Source organism: Microcaecilia unicolor, chromosome 6 (assembly GCF_901765095.1).
Source record: "Microcaecilia unicolor chromosome 6, aMicUni1.1, whole genome shotgun sequence".
Taxonomy (NCBI): Eukaryota; Metazoa; Chordata; class Amphibia; order Gymnophiona; family Siphonopidae; genus Microcaecilia; species Microcaecilia unicolor.
This window is the reverse complement of record NC_044036.1, coordinates 191,520,661-191,541,725: the sequence shown is the minus strand read 5'-3', so window position 1 is coordinate 191,541,725 and position 21,065 is coordinate 191,520,661. Positions and strand designations below refer to the sequence as shown.

Genomic DNA, 21,065 nt, shown 5'->3' with positions numbered 1-21,065 from the left:
CCCATAATTGAAGGGTAGGTTATTGGTAACAGTGAGAGATAGCACATCACAAATTAAATCCGGAAAATCACATTGTGGAAAGTATATGAATTTATTTGCATTCTGCAGAGGGAAATAAGTATTTAATCCCTCTGGCAAACAAGACCTAATACTTGGTGGCAAAACCCTTGTTGGCAAGCACAGCGGTCAGACGTCTTCTGTAGTTGATGATGAGGTTTGCACACATGTCAGGAGGAATTTTGGTCCACTCCTCTTTGCAGATCATCTCTAAATCATTAAGAGTTCTGGGCTGTCGCTTGGCAACTCGCAGCTTCAGCTCCCTCCATAAGTTTTCAATGGGATTAAGGTCTGGTGACTGGCTAGGCCACTCCATGACCCTAATGTGCTTCTTCCTGAGCCACTCCTTTGTTGCCTTGGCTGTATGTTTTGGGTCATTGTCGTGCTGGAAGACCCAGCCACGACCCATTTTTAAGGCCCTGGCGGAGGGAAGGAGGTTGTCACTCAGAATTGTACGGTACATGGCCCCATCCATTCTCCCATTGATGCGGTGAAGTAGTCCTGTGCCCTTAGCAGAGAAACACCCCCAAAACATAACATTTCCACCTCCATGCTTGACAGTGGGGACGGTGTTCTTTGGGTCATAGGCAGCATTTCTCTTCCTCCAAACACGGCGAGTTGAGTTCATGCCAAAGAGCTCAATTTTTGTCTCATCTGACCACAGCACCTTCTCCCAATCACTCTCGGCATCATCCAGGTGTTCACTGGCAAACTTCAGACGGGCCGTCACATGTGCCTTCCGGAGCAGGGGGACCTTGCGGGCACTGCAGGATTGCAATCCGTTATGTCGTAATGTGTTACCAATGGTTTTCGTGGTGACAGTGGTCCCAGCTGCCTTGAGATCATTGACAAGTTCCCCCCTTGTAGTTGTAGGCTGATTTCTAACCTTCCTCATGATCAAGGATACCCCACGAGGTGAGATTTTGCGTGGAGCCCCAGATCTTTGTCGATTGACAGTCATTTTGTACTTCTTCCATTTTCTTACTATGGCACCAACAGTTGTCTCCTTCTCGCCCAGCGTCTTACTGATGGTTTTGTAGCCCATTCCAGCCTTGTGCAGGTGTATGATCTTGTCCCTGACATCCTTAGACAGCTCCTTGCTCTTGGCCATTTTGTAGAGGTTAGAGTCTGACTGATTCACTGAGTCTGTGGACAGGTGTCTTTCATACAGGTGACCATTGCCGACAGCTGTCTGTCATGCAGGTAACGAGTTGATTTGGAGCATCTACCTGGTCTGTAGGGGCCAGATCTCTTACTGGTTGGTGGGGGATCAAATACTTATTTCCCTCTGCAGAATGCAAATAAATTCATATACTTTCCACAATGTGATTTTCCGGATTTAATTTGTGATGTGCTATCTCTCACTGTTACCAATAACCTACCCTTCAATTATGGGCTGCTCATGTCTTTGTCAGTGGGCACACTTACAAAATCAGCAAGGGATCAAATACTTATTTCCACCACTGTATATATATATCATAACCCAGCAGTCCGAGTGTCATACAAGGGAACTGGAAAATCCATGACTGGTAGATTTGTCTAAGTGCACTGAGATTAGGAAATTCTGAGATAAATTTCAACAACACACTATATATGATGCCTAAAAAAATCAGTGTGGAAATCAGTGCCAACTAAGCATATTTTATAAGTAGCACCTAGATTTAGGCCCAACATATAGAATACGCTTAGTTGATACCTCAGCGCCTAAAACTATGTACAGCCATCTACACCAATGAAAATGTGGTGGAAATCCCAGCATGAAGATTTAGGCACAATAGGCCATATTCTATAACTACACATGTAAATTTTGGAACACCCACGAAACACCCATTTCACCACCCATAACCATGCCCCTTTTTGACTGCGCATGTTAAAATACGCTTATTGAGTTATGCGTGTAAATTCTAATTAGTGCCAATTAGTGCTCATTATTGCTTAAGTGCTGTTATCAGTACTCATTAACTTGTCAAGTTACATGTGTTGTTATAGAATCCACTTGGATTTCGTCATGGATCTCTATATAGAATCTGGGGGTATGTTGCTAAGTGAAAAAGATAGTTCAGTCCAGGGACAAGATTCACTTGCACTGCTGTTTGTTAGAACTGCAGTGGAACTGAAAAAGAAAAACAAAGTATGAATGTTCTAGAGAAAACAATGCATTGCAATTGAGATCTTTTGATCATTCTAAATTATGTTCTTTAAAGGGAATACTGGAGGATTCCCATTTAATGGATATTTATGAGTAGCGAGAAGAGAACTAATATCCACTGATATTAATGATATTCTTGAGGACTCAGCCTAGCCTATTGGATATTCCTGGTTAAATTGAAATAATCTACTCAGGATTGTAGGTCTGTAGATGGTGTCCTGTTTATCTGTGTGTCCCCAGTGTGGTCTGTTAGCTCCTAAGTGTTTCATGGCCAGGTTCTGGAAATATAAGGGGCTGACTGTGGTCTTATGCTAACATGTTCTCGCCTAATGCATGAGTATTGCCATACTGGGCCAGACCAAAGGTCCATCAAGCCCAGCATCCTGTTTCCAACAGTGGCCAATCCAGTTCACAAATACCTGGCAAGATCCCCAAAAAAAGTGCAAAAAATTTTATACTGCTTATTCCAGAAATAAGCAGTGGTGTTTCCCAACTCCACTTTAATAATGGCCTAGGGACTTTTCCTTTAGGAAACTGTCAAACCTTTTTTAACCACTGCTAAGCTAACCGCCTTTACCACATTCTCTGACAATGAATTCCAGAGTTTAATTATACATTGAGTGACGAACAATTTTCTACGATTCGTTTTAAATTTACTACTTTGTAGCTTCATCGCATGCCCCTAGTCCTAGTCTTTAGCTTGGAGAAAAGACAGCTGAGGGGAGATATGGTAGCGGTCTATAAAATAATGAGTAGAGTGGAAAGGGTAGACTTGAAGCGTCTGTTTACTCTTTCCAAAAATACTAGGAATTTTTGGAAAGAGTAAACAGACGCTTCAAGTCTACCCTTTCCACTCTACTCATTATTTTATAGACCGCTACCATATCTCCCCTCAGCTGTCTTTTCTCCAAGCTAAAGAGCCCTAGCTGCTTTAGCCTTTCCTCATAGTGGTCATCCCATCCCCTTTATCATTTTCGTTGCCCTTCTCTGACCTTTTCTAATTCCACTATATCTTTTTTGAGATGCAGTGACCAGAATTAACACAATATTCGAGGTGCAGTCGCACCATGGAGCGATACAAAGGCATTAAAACGTCCTCATTTTTGTTTTCCATTCCTTTCCTAATAATACCTAACATTCTATTTGCTTTCTTAGTCGCAGCAGCATACTGAGCAGAAGGTTTCAAAGTATCATCAACGACGACACCTAGATCCCTTTCTTGGTCAGTGACTTCTAACGTGGAACCTTGCATTACGTAGCTATAATTCGGGTTCCTCTTTCCCACATGCATCACTTTGCACTTGCTCACATTAAATGTCATCTGCCATTTAGATGTCCAATCTCGTAAGATCCTCTTGTAATTTTTTTCAGAATCCTCTCGCGATTTAACAACTTTGAATAATTTTGCAGTCTCCTGTTCTTTTCTTTAAGAATCTGCCTCTCCATCCTAATAGAAATTTAAGGCTGTAGTTTCAACGAGTAATTAAGTGGAGTATCCTGGTTCAGGCAATCCGGTCTAGTTCTCTTCTGCCTAGATAAACTGAAGTATTTCAGAGACAAGAAAGAGAGAGTGCAGATACAGCCAATCAGTTTGTCGGTAGGGATTCAGTCTGTATCAGGGACAGGAAAGGAAGTAAAAATATTCTGTAGCGGAGATGACAGCCCTGTGCTGTATTTAAATGTTTAGAATGTTAAGCAAAAGAGTAAGAATGAATGTTAACATATTTTTTACATTGTCTTTAAGCACCTCTCTCCTAGCAGGAGTGTTAAAATAATATGACTTTGCCATGCCACATTTTAGGATAATTATGATATGCACATTTAAGAGGACAATTCTGCTTATTTCAGTTAACACAGGAAGAGGTGGAAAGATGGAACATTACTTGAAGGTATTTTTCTTTCTAAAACTAACCTCTTAAGGGTTTCAGGACCTTTCAGCTTTAGTGCGCCCTGCTGGGCTCCATAAGTGACTGCCTCTTCCTTTTGGGGATGGCAGAGCATGTTTCATCAGCTTATGCTTTGGGAGCGAAGAGGGTTGGGAGCATCTTTGAGGCATAAAAAGGCTTGGAAGTTTGGGAATTATATATTTTTTTCCCTTGTCTTGAGAGCACATAGTTTTATTTTAAACACTTTATAGTGCCTTAGGAAAAGTGGATTCCGGGTTCAGAGAGGTGATTTTTTTTTCATTGATACAACTAGGTATTTTGATTGTTTATTTTGGTTCATTTATTAAGCATAAATATCACGTAATGACAAAGAGGGTGGTATTTGAATGGGATTGGACACAGATATTTGGGGGATAGGTGTAATAACGCATATAACCAAACTCAATGAACAGTGTACTGTCTACTTGTTCGTTTATTGACTTCTTTAATACTAAGATTTAACAATAATAGGATGGGGGTTGGGGAAAGTGGGAGGAAGTAAATGTTTAAAAGTTTGATGACAGACTATATCCATTTGTCTTTACTCTGTATGCTTTGATGATTGAAACTTTGTATACCCAGTTTATTGGATGTATTTAATGTAATTGGTCATCAATAAAAAAAAAGTTGAATCTTAAAAAAAACCATAGAACAAAAGCACAAGGAGCCTTGAAGACCCAGGTCTGTCCAAGAGTTGACGCTCCCTGTCTTGAAGGCTCCTTGTACCTTTGTTCTTTGCTCCACTGGAAATGTACTCCAGTTTCCCTCTCCTACGTCCTTTGTTAAAGCATGACATGCCACCTGTCCTAACCTGTAGATAACCTGTACACTCTCTCATCTACTATGTAATCTTTACTGTGTTTTGTCATCTGAAAATATATTGGCAGGTGCAAAGGTATCCAGCTCAGTGTCTGTCTACCACTGTCTGGGTCTGTTTTGTCAAGTCAAAGCTCTCTCTCCATGACTTATGGTAGCTAACTTGATTTACATGTGTTTGCTGCTTATGTCCTACAGCTAGACTTGAACCCTAGTCAGTGGCATCAGAGAGCACTGTGTTAGCTCTAAGACCACAGTACAGAGACAGTCTGTGAGTATGTTAGTTAGATGGCAGTTCTCCCTGCATTTTGCCATCAACTAACACCAATGTGTAAGTGGCAGAGTTGGTAGACTTTCAAAGGAATATTGGCTGTACTAGATGGTAAGTAAGGAACATTATGAATGTTGTTTGGTAGTTTTGTAGAGAAAAGAATTCATAGAACCTACTGAGTTTCAAGGATAAATCTTTTCAAACCTAAGCTTTATGTGAAACTAGTAAAACAGGCCCGTTTCTGGGAGAGATGAAACGGGCGCTAGCAAGGTTTTGGGGCAGGGGGAGATGGGGTTTGCAGCCTCTAGAGCCATGGTCAGCGACCCAGCTGTCCCCGAAGCCCCCTGCAGGCACGGGGAGATAGTGTTTTCAGCCTCGCCACCCACCATCAGCGAGGCAGCTGTCCCCCAACCCCCCTCGAGGTACCTGTGCGCTCCGTGATGCTGTTTCTGTGGAGATGGCGCGTTTGTTTCCTGCAGTGTGGTCCGCTGGAGATCGCGTTTGTTTCCTGCAGTGTAGTCCGCCCTCATTGTCTTGATGTTGTGACGCGAGGGCGGGGGCACACGACACTTCACAGGTGATGCTGTTTCCGTGGGTAGATCGCGAGTGCAGCCTGGGCACCCAGCCGGGAGATCGCACATTTGTTTCATGCAGTGTGGTCCGCCGGAGATCGCGTTTGTTTCCTGCAGTGTGGTCCACCCTCATCGTCATGACGTAGTGACGCGAGGGCGGGGCACACGACGCTTCACAGTTCTGACTTCCGGTTTCCAGGCATGGACAAACAGGATATCTCTGGCGCCTCACAGTTCCGGTTTTGAGGGGTTTTGAGGTTTCATTTAGAACGTTGGGATTGCAAATTATGTCCGGAAGGGGCGTGGCTGAGGGGGGGTCCTGAGTGACAGTGAGTGGTGCATGAGTGAGAGTGAGTGTTGCTGACAGCCTAGCCTTCAGTGTTTCCCTCCCACAGAGTGAGCTTCAGAATGTTCCAGGTGAGAATTATTATATAGGATGTGCTCTTATATAACAGTACTGCTAAAATCTTGCATGTGATTAATCAATTTGTTGATGTTTTGCAGCTGGACACTTCTTGCTTGAGCTCCTTACTCTTGAGGTAAGAGTTGCACTTGGCTAACCATGACTGAAGGTAAGGCAGAAAGTGAAGAGAGCTCTGGCATAGATGTGTTACAGTTTTGGTTACAGGTTAGTGTAACAGAAGTGGAAAATCCTGAAAGAGATAAGATCTAAATGTAAAATGTTATAACAAAAATATATGTACATGCTGGATAAGCGTCGTAAAGAACGGCGAAGATTTATACCAAAGAAAACTTGGTGTAAATCTGAGCACCCATATCAACACGGGATGCAACAAATTCTATAACTATGCAAGGAACGTCAGGGAACACCCACTTCTTTTGAGTGTAATGCCCCATCTTAGATGTGTGTGCATTACAATCTAGTTGTATTCTATAACATGCTGTGCGCAAATATTTCTGCATATAAATTCTAGTTAGTGCACATTATTGCTTGTTAAGTCATTAAAATCGGGTGCACTGTTTGGAATTACATGCAGAGTTCCTCGTGGAAATTTTGGCATGATATATAAATTCCAGCATATTATCCTTAAAAGAATCCCAAAGAAAGGATCTAATAGCAATTGCTATGGATGCTGAGAAGGCATTTGACAAGGTAGAGTGAAGCTATTTAGAACTCTGTCATGGTTTGGCTTTAATAACTCTTTTATAAACATGATCAGAATACTTCATAAGAAACCTTCAGTCAACATATATGTCAGACGCCTTTTTGATTACCAGAGGCACTAGATAAGGCTGTCCCCTATCACCTCTTTTATTTAATATTGCCGTTGAACCCTTGGCCATCTGTATTCGAAACTCCTGTCTATTACTGGTTTAACCTTAAATAATATTGTCATCAAATTATCATTTTACACAGACGATCTCCGTTTACAAACCCATATTCCATCAACCTCCCATACTCTGTCACTAATTAATACCTTTTCATCTATTTAAATGGCTCTATCCCTACAGAAACTTGGCATATTTTTGGGTCACAAGGTCCTCGCTTCTCTTTTTCTACTAATATCACTCAATCATTATATTTTATGCAACACAGAGCTTATAACACTGCACCCCAAGAAAATCTAAACTGGCTGGTACTACCATATCTGATACGCACTGGTCCTATGGTTGATGTACAGGTACACTTTTCCACATGTTATTTGATTGTGTAAATCTGTCTACCTTTTGGTAGGATGTTTGGAACAAAATTCTACTTATATTGCAGTTTCAGGAGTCTTTACAAGCTAAACATGTGATTTGGAAATCATGTGCCATTACATACCAGCTAAATGACAAGGATAAATATTTGCTTGACTTTCTCAATTCTGTAGCAGTTAAATTAATTATCAATCACTGGAAAGATAATTCTTCTTGGACATTAATATATGGTAGAAATGGATTATTTTATTTAGAAAATATGAGAACATCTTGGAATTTCACTCTCCTTGCTCCAGTATACAACATATCATGAATGGAAGTTCGATACATTTCTCTCTTCTTAATGATGCATCTCTTACATTTTAATAATTTTGAACTCTACACTTATGTCCTTTCTACTTACTTAATATTGACCTTGGCTACTCATGTGGTAACCTTGTTATTGATGTTCAATCTTTTTACATTAGTTGTATAAATCTAAAATTCAATAAATATACTTGGTAAGAAGTAAATAAATAAATAAATACTTTAAATATTTTCCAAAAACTTTTAAAAACATTAAGCATATATCATATTACTTTTACATTCACAAGTAACTTTATATTCTACTATATATTCATTTCTTGTATAAAAGGGGTGGCCTCAATGACTATACAATCATAATCACTAAATCACTAAAGACCCACCTGTTCAAAAAGGTATACCCTACCGACCCAACTTAAGCACCTAAATCCTGCAACACAACGTAACCTAAGCTCATAATGAACACTTTATATCTCTTCTTCTCTACTATTCCCAATGTCTCTGTAACTATGAACCTAATTAGACTATAACACCACTTTTTTTTTTGTTACATTTGTACCCCGTGCTTTCCCACTCATGGCAGGCTCAATGCGGCTTACATATTGTATACAGGTACTTATTTGTACCTGGGGCAATGGAGGGTTAAGTGACTTGCCCAGAGTCACAAGGAGCTGCCTGTGCCTGAAGTGGGAATCGAACTCAGTTCCTCAGTTCCCCAGGACCAAAGTCCACCACCCTAACCACTAGGCCACTCCTCCACTCCACTTTGTTATTTGTTTCTCTACCGGTGTTGGCGTACGCCTTCACGGTCCCATGTAAACCACATTGAGCCTGCAAATAGGTGGGAAAATGTGGGATACAAATGTAACAAATAAATAAATAATTCCTAATACTCTCAAAACTCAATTACCAGAATAGTCCATCTCATGAGTGTACATAAATAGTCGCCATACTCTTCATGAGGTATTTCCAAAGCTGTAATACCATCCATGCAATAGCACAAACTTGCCAAGACACTATAGTTTCCAATGGTGACTCTCAATCTTGAATAATTTAGTCACACTCTCCCTTCAGAATTAGAACCAATCAATAAAATTGATTGGAGTGGAGGAATGGCCTAGTGGTTAGGGTGGTGGACTTTGGTCCTGGGGAACTGAGTTTGATTCCCACTTCAGGCACAGGCAGCTCCTTGTGACTCTGGGCAAGTCACTTAACCCTCCATTGCCCCATGTAAGCCGCATTGAGCCTGCCATGAGTGGGAAAGCGCAGGGTATAAAATGTAACAAAAAAAAGTATCTGTGCACTATCAATGCTTGGCCCTTCACAGATTTTTGAAGGCTTGCAACCCAACATAGGCCATGTTTTGCTTTATAAGCGTCATCAGGGGTTGAAACTGCAAGCAGAAAAATACATATATCGTGATGCATTAAACATCTTTCGAACACATTCTAACAATCTGAATAGCATTTAAAAAAATGCCTTCATACCAATTCTCATTGGATGCTGGAATGCTAGAACTCAAAGCACAGGTACCACACCCAGCATAATGCCTACCTGAAGATGATGGCGTGGTGAGACTCTGCGGAACACAGCTTATATGTCCAAAGGCTACCTCCTCCTCTTATAATACTGTTCAGTCAACTTCCTTATTCAACCCACAAGGGTATACAGTGTCCTATGTAAAAATAAATCACTGTTCTTTTTGCTCCAATAATGCAGAGATATTCGCACCTGAGCTGTTTTTAAATGATATAAGACAACAAACTTCAAATCTTCAAGACAATGTTGAACTTCGTTCCAATGGCTAACAAGGGGGGCTTCCATACATTGTACCCTAATGTTACTTAGGCGCTGAGCTATTCTTTGTTTAACTTTCCTTTTAGTCTGGCCAATATACCAAAATTTACAGGGACACTGTATCCCATAAATAACTTGTTGTGAATCGTAGTCAGTCAATAAATGTAATACAAAAATCTTTCCAGAGGAGTTAGGAATAATTATAGATGTAGTTTCCAAGGCATACTGACAATAAGTTTACCTATTACATTTAAAATGACCTGCTCTATTATTATTCTTTTTACCATTTTGTCGAACTACAGATAATTTTACACCTAAATTCCCTCCTCTAGTAAAAGCAAACCGGTAGTTGAAATTGTAGGAGATCGAGAGAATGGACCAATGCCTTTGGATACATTTTTTCACTACCAACATTAATTGAGTATATGGCAAAACACATGTCAATCAATATAAGCTAACCAGTACTTGTACTTGAATAAATCACTGCAGGTTCCCTCTCATAGAATCTAGCTTCTGCAGTCTGCATGCCACATGTTTGATTAAAATGCTACGTCACTGACCCCCCTTAGGTTCAGGACAGAATGAAAGGAGCCATGCTTGTGGGGAAGCACAAAATATATTGAATAGTGGCCCAGGCCTGGTCTAGGTGGGTACCAGTTCCCTGGCTCCAAGGAGGGGAGTTGCAGGGGAATGTTATAAGACTCACCTGAACCAAACTCAGCAAATTCTAACAAGTAGTCTGCTGAACCACTGCCAGAACCCATTAGTTGAAAGTGATAAGGGTCCACGCATGGTAAAAAGAGTCGAAGCTGACCCTCACTGGGGTCCTTTGACTCCTGTGGCAGAGGATGAAGTACAGGCCTCCCTTGCCCTCTGCGCGCCACAGCAGTGGCCCTTTCTAGGCTTTTGCTGCTCCAGAAGCAACCAGGGACTGCTAGCCCACATGGTAGTGACCCCTGTACTTCTTGGACAAAGTGCCTGAGAGATGAACTGACACCCCCAGGGCAATCCCCTAAACACCACCCAAACCTGGCCTATCCTAGATCCTTCATTAGTTTTTTTCAAAGATCTCACCAAACAGTTGACCTCTGATGGAGAGTTTACTCAAACACATTTTGAAAGCCTCATCTACCACCCAATGGCACAGTTACAACCACCCGTAGGCTACCACTACCAAAAACACCGTCAGAGCAGAAATGCTGACTACATTATAAATAGCATCCACCAAAAGATCAGCCCAAGTTTCAAGTAGCTGCTGGACCCAGTGCAAAAGCATCCATGTTACATAGCCTCTGTACACAGTGGCCTGCACAGCTATGGCTGAGAAGAATGCCTGCTTAAGGAGCTGCTCCACTTTCCAGTCTTGGGCATCTTTGAGAGATGGTGGTCTTCCTGGTCTCAGCCATGACCAAGGCATCCACCTTAGGGAGCTGAACAATCTGTCTAGCCCCTCATGTGAAAGGAAATATAGCCTGCTTAAGAGCTTGGCACCCTTCAGTATACCCTCCAGTTTCCAAGCTCGAAGCAACGTGGCAATGACAGAGTCATCACAGCCTTTCTTCCTCAGCTTTGCCCTCTCAAGAGCCAAGCCATAAGACCAAAATGGGAGACATCCTCCATGAACACCGGACCTTGATGAAGAAGACCGGGTAAGAGAGAAAGTCGGAACAAAGGTTCCACTAGAAGGTGCATTAGATCTGCATACCATGGCCGGCAAGGCCAGTCAGGAGCTATTAAAATTACCAGTCCCTGATGAAGCCTGATTTTGTAGAAGATGACCGATGAGAGGCCAAGGAGGAAATACTTAAAGAAGACCGAACTTCGGCCAAATCTTCACTACAGCATCTAGACCTGCAGAGTCGACTTCCCTTCTTCTGCTGAAGAACTTTGGAACCTTGGCGTTGCGCCTGGTTGCCATGAGATCCATTATCGGGGTGCCCTAACAAAGACAGATCAGACGAAAGGCTTTTGTCGCCAGTTCCCACTCTGTCGAGTCGAGAAGATGACAGCTGAGAAAGTCCGCTTGACCTGCAATGTGAGCTGCTGATAGAGTGAGCTGACGACTCTCCACCCACTGGAACAGGCTGGACGCCTCCAAGGCCAAAGCTGCGCTCCGAGTACCCTCCTGACGGTTGATGTAAGCCACCGCTGTGGTGTTGTCCAAGAGCACTCGAACCGCCTGTCCCTCTAAGAGATCTTGAAAGGATTTGAGGGCCTCCATCACTGCTCTCAACTCCAGTCTTTTGATGGACCACTTAGTCTCCGTCTTTGACCAAAGACCCTGTGCCACCCGGTGGAGACAATGAGCTCCCCAACCCGAGAGGTGGCATCGAGGACAACTATCACCCACTGAGGGGTCGCTAATGGCACTCTCTTCTGAAGGTTGGGAGCACAAAGCCACCAGGTCATGCTGTTCCTGGGGAAAAAGAGAGCCACTCCAATCGGCGGAGATAATCCTTGGACACAGGAGACCAACGAGACAGCTGAAGAGGACGCATATGAGCTCTGGCCCACAGAACTACTTCCAGAGTAGCAATCATAGACCCCAGGACCTGCACATAGTCCCAGACTCGCGGTTGAGGAGACTGCATCAGGCTGCGAACTTGAGAACATAGCTTGATCCTCCTTTCTTCCGGCAAAAAGACCCATCCTTGAGCAATATCGAATAGAATTCCCAGATATTCCAGAGTCTGAGAAGGAACTAACCGACTTTTGTACAGATTGGTTACCCATCCGAGAGACTGCAACAACGCCAGAACTCGAGAGGTGGCCACTCGGCAGTCGAGTTCCGAATCCACTCAAATCAACCAGTCGTCAAGATAAGGATGAACTTTGATCCCCTCCTTGCGGATAAAAGCTGCAACGACTACCATCACCTTGGAGAAGGTGCAAGGAGCTGTAGCCAGGCCAAAGGGTAGAGCTCGAAACTGAAAGTGACAGCCCAACACCGCAAATCATAGGAACTTCTGATGAGGTGGCCAAATGGGAATGTGTAAATATGCCTCTTTCAAGTCCAAGGCAGTGAGAAACTCCCTGGGTTGAACCGACACTATCACAGAGCACACAGTCTCCATGCAAAAATGTTGCACATGGAGACACTTGTTGACTTTTCGAAGGTCAAGGATTGGCCTGAAAGAACTGCCTTTTCGAGGGACTACAAAATAAATGGAATACTGTCCCATGCGGACTTCAGCCTGCGGAACAGGAACCATGCCCCGAGATCTAGTAACGCCTGTAAAGCAGCCTGAACGACCTTTTTTCTGGCCAGAGAAGCACAACGAGATTCCAAAAAGAAGTCTCCAACGGGCACAGCAAATTCTAGCCTGTAGCCGTCTGTGATGAGATCTAAAACCCACAGGTCCGAAGTAATTTTGGCCCACTCTTCGAAAAAGAGGGTTAGACGACCTCCTATGGGAATCCTCAAAGAGTGACCTGCGCCCCATCATTGGGCTGAGATCTGGCTCCAGATGCAGATGCTCATTTGTCATTGCGAAAGGAGGATTTCTGCTGGTATCTCGGACGCTGAAAGGAAGTATTACGACAGGTGGACATCACGAAAATGAGGCCTAGGGGCACTGGTCCTTGGACCAGATCTGGGCTTGTCTTCTGGCAGACGCTGGGATTTCGAATCTCCCAAATCTTTAACAATCTTTTCTAGATCCTCACCAAAAAGTAATTTCCCCCTAAAGGGAAGCCTAGTAAGACGCTGTTTGGAAGACATGTCAGCCGACCAGTGTCTCAACCAAAGCAGTCTCCGAGCGGAGACTGCCAGCGCCATCTGTTTAGAGGATGCACTGACCAAGTCATAGAGGGCGTCAGCCAGATAGGCAAGAGCTGACTTCATGGGAGTACAAACAACCGCCATCGACGTAGACTCTGGATCCTGTTCGAAGTGCTACTGAAACCAGGAAAGACAAGCTCTGGCTGCATAGGAGGTGCAGATAGAAGGCTGTAATGCAAATGCCGCAACCTCAAAGGAACACTTAAGGGACACCTCGAGACGCCTATCCTGCATGTCCTTAAGTGCCACTTCTCCTTCCACCGGAAGAGTGGTTTTCTTTGTGACAACAGTGACTAAAGCGTCCACCTTGGGCAAAGCGGAATACAGAGTAGAGCCGCGCCATAGCCCTTGAAACTCTCAAGAACAGCACATTGAGCAGAGATTAACTCTTGAATGGATTCGTGCATGGGAAAAGCCTTAACAGGCTTCCGTGTGCTTGCCATCTTAACACTGAGAGAAGCTGCAGATTGGATCAGCAATATTCAGAGCTGCCAAAGCTTCAGAAATTAAAGTAGGGAGCTCATCACGGTGAAAACTCCGAACTGCAGAGGGATCATCTAGTTCCCCTGGTAAAAGATCTCCATCTTCAAATTCTTCAGCTTTAAAAGGTTGTGTAGACTCCCCAGACCCTGCTAATAAGGACGAAGGGGGAGAATGAGGTGCCATAGACCCTTCGTCTGGCAAGGCAGCTAAACGCCTGCGTTTCACAGTTGGGTCCTCCACTAAAAGAGGAGGTCCTCATTCAGGCTGACTAGCAGGTACATCCCTGCCTTCTAAGGGAGGGATGTAGCTGCCAGGGAGTGGAGGAGTGGCCTAGTGGTTAGAGCACCGGTCTTGCAATCCAGAGGTAGCCGGTTCAAATCCCACTGCTGCTCCTTGTGATCTTGGGCAAGTCACTTAACCCTCCATTGCCTCAGGTACAAACTTAGATTGTGAGCCCTCCTGGGACAGAGAAATATCCAGAGTACCTGAATGTAACTCACCCTGAGCTACTACTGAAAAAGGTGTGAGCAAAATCTAAATAAATAATAAATAAATAGGGCTGATTGATTGAGGGAGGGGAAGAGGGTTAAAAGTAAATCCCCTCTCAATAAATAAGCCTGATGAAGTAGTAATATAAAATACGGGGAAAAATCTGCACCTTACATGGCCATGTTAGCAAACTCCACAACAGGGCTAGAGGCCACCTCCACGTTGCTAGCACTTGCACCTGAAACAGAAAAATGTCTGGGTTTTGAAGAGGAAAAAGACAAGGGCTCACTAACCGGGTCAGGAGCCACCATAACACCGCCAGAAGCACTCTCCGCCGCGCGAGAAGATTCCCCGTCAAACTCCCTTTGACTGTCGGTACCGGAAAGCATGTCAGAACAGAACGCTACACAGATGCCCGCTGCAGAGCGCCAGGAGCCGAAGTGGGAACATCGTTTTTTGACCACCTCTACCGCCATCACACGGTTCAGATCGCTGGGTTCAAAGGCACAGAAATAAATGACTCACCGGAGCAGCCTGAAATCAGGAAATGGGAAGATTTGAAAAAAAAAATTTTTAACACATTTGGCAGTCATAAGCGTTTGCTATTGTTTTTATGTATGTAATCCCATGTTAAATTGGGATTGCTAAAGAGAGTAAATACTGGTGGATAGTCACTGAGGGGAGTGACTGGGAGGTCTCGGGGTAGAAGAAGGCCCAGCCCAGGGGGAGGGTTTATGAAACAAAATGCAGAAAGACAGTGCCCATGTTCTGTAGAGTGACAGTTCTGGGAGGAGTTGAGGAATTCATAAACAATTGCATGAAAAAGCACATGGTCTTTGGTTAACTACAGGTTCAAATTAGGTGCATTATCCCCTACCATTGAATAATGAGGAGAAGGGGAACCCTGGATTGTCAATTAGAAAGGGGCAAAATCAAGAGCAGTTATTGTCGCAGAAACAGTAACTGGAGCAGGAGAAAGAGCTCTGGGATGATTAGGGAGTGGGGAGGGTCCTACCCAGCTGCGGGACTTTGAGCAGAAAAGCGTTTGTTCAAGGCCAGGGGATTACTCAGCAACGTAAACCCGCGGAAGATGGACAGCCCTAAAGGGGTCTGTGCCTGATGGAAGAGGAGAGATTGGGAGTAAAAGAAATGCAGTCTTAGAAACGATATCTGGCTACCAGCATAGGCATGGACAGGAGCATGTGTCTATATTTAAAATAGCCCACGAGTTAAAAAGATTCCCTGTACATACACCCTAAAGGAGGAAAAGCCCAAATAGGGTTTCCTGCAAACATCAATAGTCTTGGCACTAGGTTATTTTTTTTTTTTAATGAGAGTTGAATCAACTGGACTGTGAACAAGGATAGTTCATGTTGCCATTTGTTTGTTGTTGAAAGTTAAATAAAAGTGCAAAATGGTTCCTGAATTGAAGAGCACAGCAGCACTCTGCCTGGTAAAGTGTCTCCCAAACCCCTAGATCGGTATTCTAGACCACTGGCCCACTCTCCGCCGCTCAACTGGAGTTTGACTGGTGATCTAAGGCATATTTTCAAAGCACTTAGCCTTCCAAAGTTCCATAGGTTTCTATGGAACTTTGGAAGGCTAAGTGCTTTGAAAATATGCCAAGTGTGTTATGCATGGCCTGAATGTATTTTTTTTTGTACCTGGGACCACAGCTAGAACCAGGTGAGACCCGGGCTATATGTAGAAATATCTTTTTTTTTTTTTTTTTTTTTTTTTATTTACTTGCTGCATTTGTATCCCACATTTTCCCACCTATTTGCAGGCTCAATGTGGCTTACAATATGTTACAACGACACTCACATTAATGGAATAAGAATTTCAGAGTATAAATACAGATAAGGTACATAAGAATATCATGGCAATCATATTAACAGAATAAGAATTTCAGAATTGTTACAAATAAGGTGCATAAGAATATCATATAGGATATTATATGATATTATATTATGATATCTTGTCATCATAAGCAAAAATAAAGGCATATAACACAGCACTTAATACAGCACTACAAACAAAGCAAGCTCTGGTGTACTGACAAACATGTTTTGAATATAACCGTCCCCCCTTCACAGAAAACTCCCCCCCCCCCCCGAACTCCCCTTAAGCCCCCCTGCCCAGATTCCCTCCAAAAAGAAAGAATGTAAAAACAAGGAGGTTTAGTAAAACAATATAAACCTCACAAGTTTGCTATTGTTTTAAATGGCCTGTGAATGTTTGAGGTCATTCAATAGGATGGCAAGCTCCTACTAGCTATATAAAGAATATTTTGGGTGTGGAAATATATAATCGTTAGATACTACCACAATCACAATCAATTTCCACTAGATGAAAATGTTAAAGTATCCTATCTAGGAACTCTGTGAGGCCTTTTTTTTTCCTTCAGATACACACAACGGTATTACTGTAGGATACTTTTCATCTAGTGAAAATTGATTGTGGTAAGCTCCTGCTAGCTCCAGGCCACATAATGGGCCAGATACGCTCATGCTGTCTCCTGTCATAGTAAACCTCCTTGGTCTCAACCCTAGCAGAAGACAGCTGGTCAGCACAACAAACCCTGGCATCCTACTTAACAGAGTCAAGTACATACCGCTAGGCCAGTAAGTGGGCTTTGGACGTGATGAAAGAATTAAGACCCCATAATACACTAAACCTGGAACGGCCCTTATTCCAAGACACATATATAACCTTTTACTTTCGCTGAAAGGATCCAAATAATAACGAGATGCCAGTGCTGCCACTTCCTCTATACAAGAGACCCGGCAAACTGGGGGGGGGGAGGGGAGAGGAGACGAACATTTACATTCAATCCTACCCTGCGAATCGATTGGCCGCAACACAACACTGCTATTGCTGTATCACTTCCTCTTCAATAACCAAGATGATCTTCCATGGCAAGAAGTTTGGGGCAAAAGGTAAAAGATGCATACAGCGGGATCCTCCCGGATTCGATTACAAACCCTTTAAAAGTTCATTTTCTCTTTCATTTTACATATAGCCTCCGATTTTTTTTAAAGAATACTGTTGATGTATTTAACGCTAGGGATTATTCTCCTGGACACTCGTATTTGCGTGCCTATCTAGTCCTCCTTAAAAGTAGAGAGCCCCCGTGCGAAGGTAACGTTACGTCACATGGGGCGTGACAGCGGGATCTGGCTTTCTCCTGCGCGAATTCTTGTAAGGTAACAAGGAGGTCCACTGTAAGCAAGGAAGCCAATTTCGTTAATCTTTGTTTCCACTCCTCCGCGCAGCCGTCATTGCCATTCACTCACGCAAGCAAACTATGAACTGCTGGTCCTCATCCACGTTGTCGTTCTTTATTGTTGGTCCATCTGTAACAAGTCTAAAGCTGTCCTTCTATGTTTAAATTGTACAGCGCTGCGTAACCCTAGTAGCGCTTTAGAAATGTTAGTTAGTAGTAGTTGGATAGGCAGTGCCTTATACGGTGGAGGAGAAAATAAATAACAATTGAATATCACTAAACAGCTTCAAAAATTATTGTAGCTGCTAGAAACAGCAATTATAAACGCTGTAGTTTGTGCTCATTTTTCTATACAGATGGCCAGATTTCAGTGAGGATATCCTGTTTCCTGATGGGTTCATCTTCTGTTGTAATCTGCCTTGGGAAGCCTGATGTTATAAAGATGATGGAATATATTGAAATTAAATTGAAGTAGAATTAAACTCCTTTCATTGGGGCACAGGGAATCATATCGTCCTCTGTTTTGTAGAAGTTTACCTTTTAGATACACAAATGGATTCAGGGGCGTAGCCAGACACCAAATTTTGGGTGGGCCTGAGCCCAAGATGGGTGGACAGAAGAACTCCGCCCTGTCCCACAAGTGATTTGGTCTCGCCCTCTCTCACCTGCATGCCATTGCCATATGGTCTCTCAACATCCCCCTCCCCCCATACCTTTTAAATAGCAGATTTTCACTGGCAACAAGCAGCAAATAATACACACTGCTCATGTTGGCTCCACAGCCTTCCCTATGATGCAACTTCCTGTTTCCGCATAGGCCGGAATACATCAGAGGGAAGGCTGGTATGCAGGAAGGACAGGAATTTTCGGCAGGTGGGGCTTGGGAATCCCTGCCAGACACTTCATAGGTGTGCTGCTATTGGGTGGGCCTGGACCCATCCAGGCCCACCCTTGGCTACGCCACTGAATGGATTATTCTGCTTTTGAACATATTTCAAGGGCAAGTGGTTTTATAAGTCAAATAATAAAAATTATTTTATGTCAAACAGAACTCTCATTTGTTGAAACATAACTAAATGGGCTATAAGCCCCTAATGCAGTCCATTAGGTTTTTTTTTATATTTTGTTCTTGTGATGACTTATTCTACTATACCAAAACTGAAAACTCTTACCTCTGTTTCCTTGTGGTTAAATGAGGGGACATGGCATGAGCTTATCTGTTCCATTCAAATTGGATAACAGGAGTCAGTATGACTATAAAGTTGAAGCTGGTTCCCCCTGCAGCAGCCATCTCAAGCAAAGTAGATTTGCATTCTCTCTTGTTAGGGTATTGGGGGGGGGGGGGGAGGAGAAGATCTAAGAGGAATTGTGGGGGCTGGTGGAAATTTCAAGGGTCTGTGAAGAGGGGAAGAGTTATTTTCAAAATATATTTGTCAGTGCTCCAACAGCTGCTTTGTTATTTCCATTACTGTATTGTTTTCTTTGGAGCCTAGATGCCTGCTTTTTTTCTTTATGATGACAATAAAGATAGTTCTCTATAAAAATACTAACAAGTGTTTCTTTGAAAGCATCCCATGTGAACATATGATAACATACATTTTTAAATCAGTAAAACAGCTTTAAAAAATTATTATACCTGCTAGAAACAGCAGTAACTCTCTTTGCATATTTTGCTCATTTTTCCACACTGTTCTATACAATACAGTAATACATGTCCAAATCGTTTTGGAAAGGCTGCCTACATCTGGATCCAGCTGTATTTATTGTCTGATGGGCAGCATACACATAGATTCAGCTCTATTTCTCATACAAAGGGCTACATACACCTGTCCAAATCTTTCTGGAAGGGCTACATACACCTGGATCCAAGTCTGAGGAGGGACATAGCTATGAGTGGGCCCAGGCCTACCCAATCTCAGCTCAGGCCCACCCAGTGTTTTTGACCCACCAACTTGTGTTGCCTCTTTGACCCACCAATCGGTACCTGTCTTCATAAACACCAGTTAGGCTGCACAGCAGCATGCAGCCACTTTGAAGCCTCCAGCGCTGTGACAGCAAGCAAAGATAAGCCTTCCTGCCTGCCTTTTATATTGTTGCTGCAGTGTTCGGGAAATCGGGCACCATAAAACAAAAGTGAGGACGTAACAATGCTTTTGTATCGCTCCATAGTGCGACTGAACCTCGAATACTGTGTTCAATTCTGGTTGCTGCATCTCAAAAAAGATAATAGTGGAATTAGAAAAGGTACACAGAAGGGTGATGAAAATGATAAAGGGGATAGGAAGATTTCTCTATGAGGAAAGGCTGAAGCGGCTAGGGCTCCTCAGCTTGGAGAAAAGACGGCTGAGGGAGATATGATAGAGGTCTATAAAACAATGAGTGGAGTGGAATGGAATGGGTAGACATGAATCGCTTGTTTATTCTTTCCAAAAATACTAGGACTAGGGGGCATGCAATGAAGCAACAAAGTAGTACATTTAAAACAAATCATAGGAAATTTTTCTTCACTCAATGTGTACAAAGCAAACCTTTCCCTTCACTGGCGAACAAAAGATTCACAACATAAACAAGAACTAACCTACACCACGAGAGGCAAAATAGACCCTGTAGGCGTGAACAAATAATACTTAGGATAACAGTTACCCACAGATTACTTATACCAAGATTCCCCGATGCAGAAGTCTGTCTAACAAACTCACTAGCTCTGTCTAGGGTGATATACAGGAATCTTGCTTCTGGCACCACTCCAGGTGTTCCATGAGAGAAATGAAAAAGAAAGACACAGCTGATATATATATATATTAGATTTATTATAGATAGGAAAATAGAAACGCTCTGCAGTAGCTTATACGCAATGTAAATATCTCTTACTGATACGAGCACTACCAAAATATATTGTCTAAACTATACTCTGATTATCCTGAGACTAAGTACAGTAATGATTAGAACAGTACAAACGATATCCTAATAATCCTTATGAAAACTTGTCACATCTTATGCAAAATACAAATTAGCAGCTTATTCTCTCTGACCACGAGATGACATAAACCAATCTTCCTTGCTTAGATAACACCATAACTAATCCCAGACTAGGAAGTAAACAACCGTGATCTTACCGCTGTCCTTATGACGGCTTCAGATAAGAACTGTATATATATGGCCGCCCTTGCTCTCAGTAAAATACAGGTCAATGGCTCAGGCTAAAACAAGTGGTTTTTTGGGGTTGCCCTCATTCAGGTACTATAATTTTAGCTGACCATTACGTTTTTTTAAAATAGGTTTTTTTTTTGTTCACCGGTCTACAGTTGGCCGAGAGGTTTTATATTGGTCAAGGTGACCAAGAGTTCCAGTTTAATACTGAGGGATATTTTTGTATTCCAGTCTAAATTGACTGAGGGTTATTCCAGTTCTAGGTGTGGAACTGAGGGTTCTTCTTTTCCCCGGTCTACCGTGACCGAGAGTTTGTCCAGTTCAGAGTAACTGAGGGTTTGCTTCTTTTCCCCGGTCTAGCGTGACCGAGAGTTTGTCCAGTTC

The 21,065-nt window shown here is 42.9% G+C and overlaps 1 protein-coding gene across 5 annotated transcripts in view; it reads right to left on the bottom strand.

Moving 5' to 3' along the window:
- The window catches only part of NICN1 (nicolin 1), an 89,364-nt gene extending 71,915 nt beyond the window's left edge, over nt 1-17,449 (bottom strand). The window contains exons 1-2 of one of the 5 annotated variants that reach the window (XM_030207508.1): nt 17,145-17,449; nt 14,599-14,839 (exon numbers count right to left, since the gene is read on the bottom strand). Coding sequence is in view for 2 of the 5 variants with exons in the window: in XM_030207509.1 (XP_030063369.1) it covers nt 16,920-17,010 (91 nt within the window). In the remaining 3 variants the exon portion in view is untranslated. Of the gene's footprint in view, nt 1-9,309; nt 9,431-14,598; nt 14,840-16,919; nt 17,090-17,144 lie in introns of those variants that run through there. The other 4 variants (XM_030207507.1, XM_030207506.1, XM_030207509.1 and 1 more) reach the window with 4 other exon arrangements.
- Between the last annotated feature and the right edge of the window lie 3,616 nt (nt 17,450-21,065).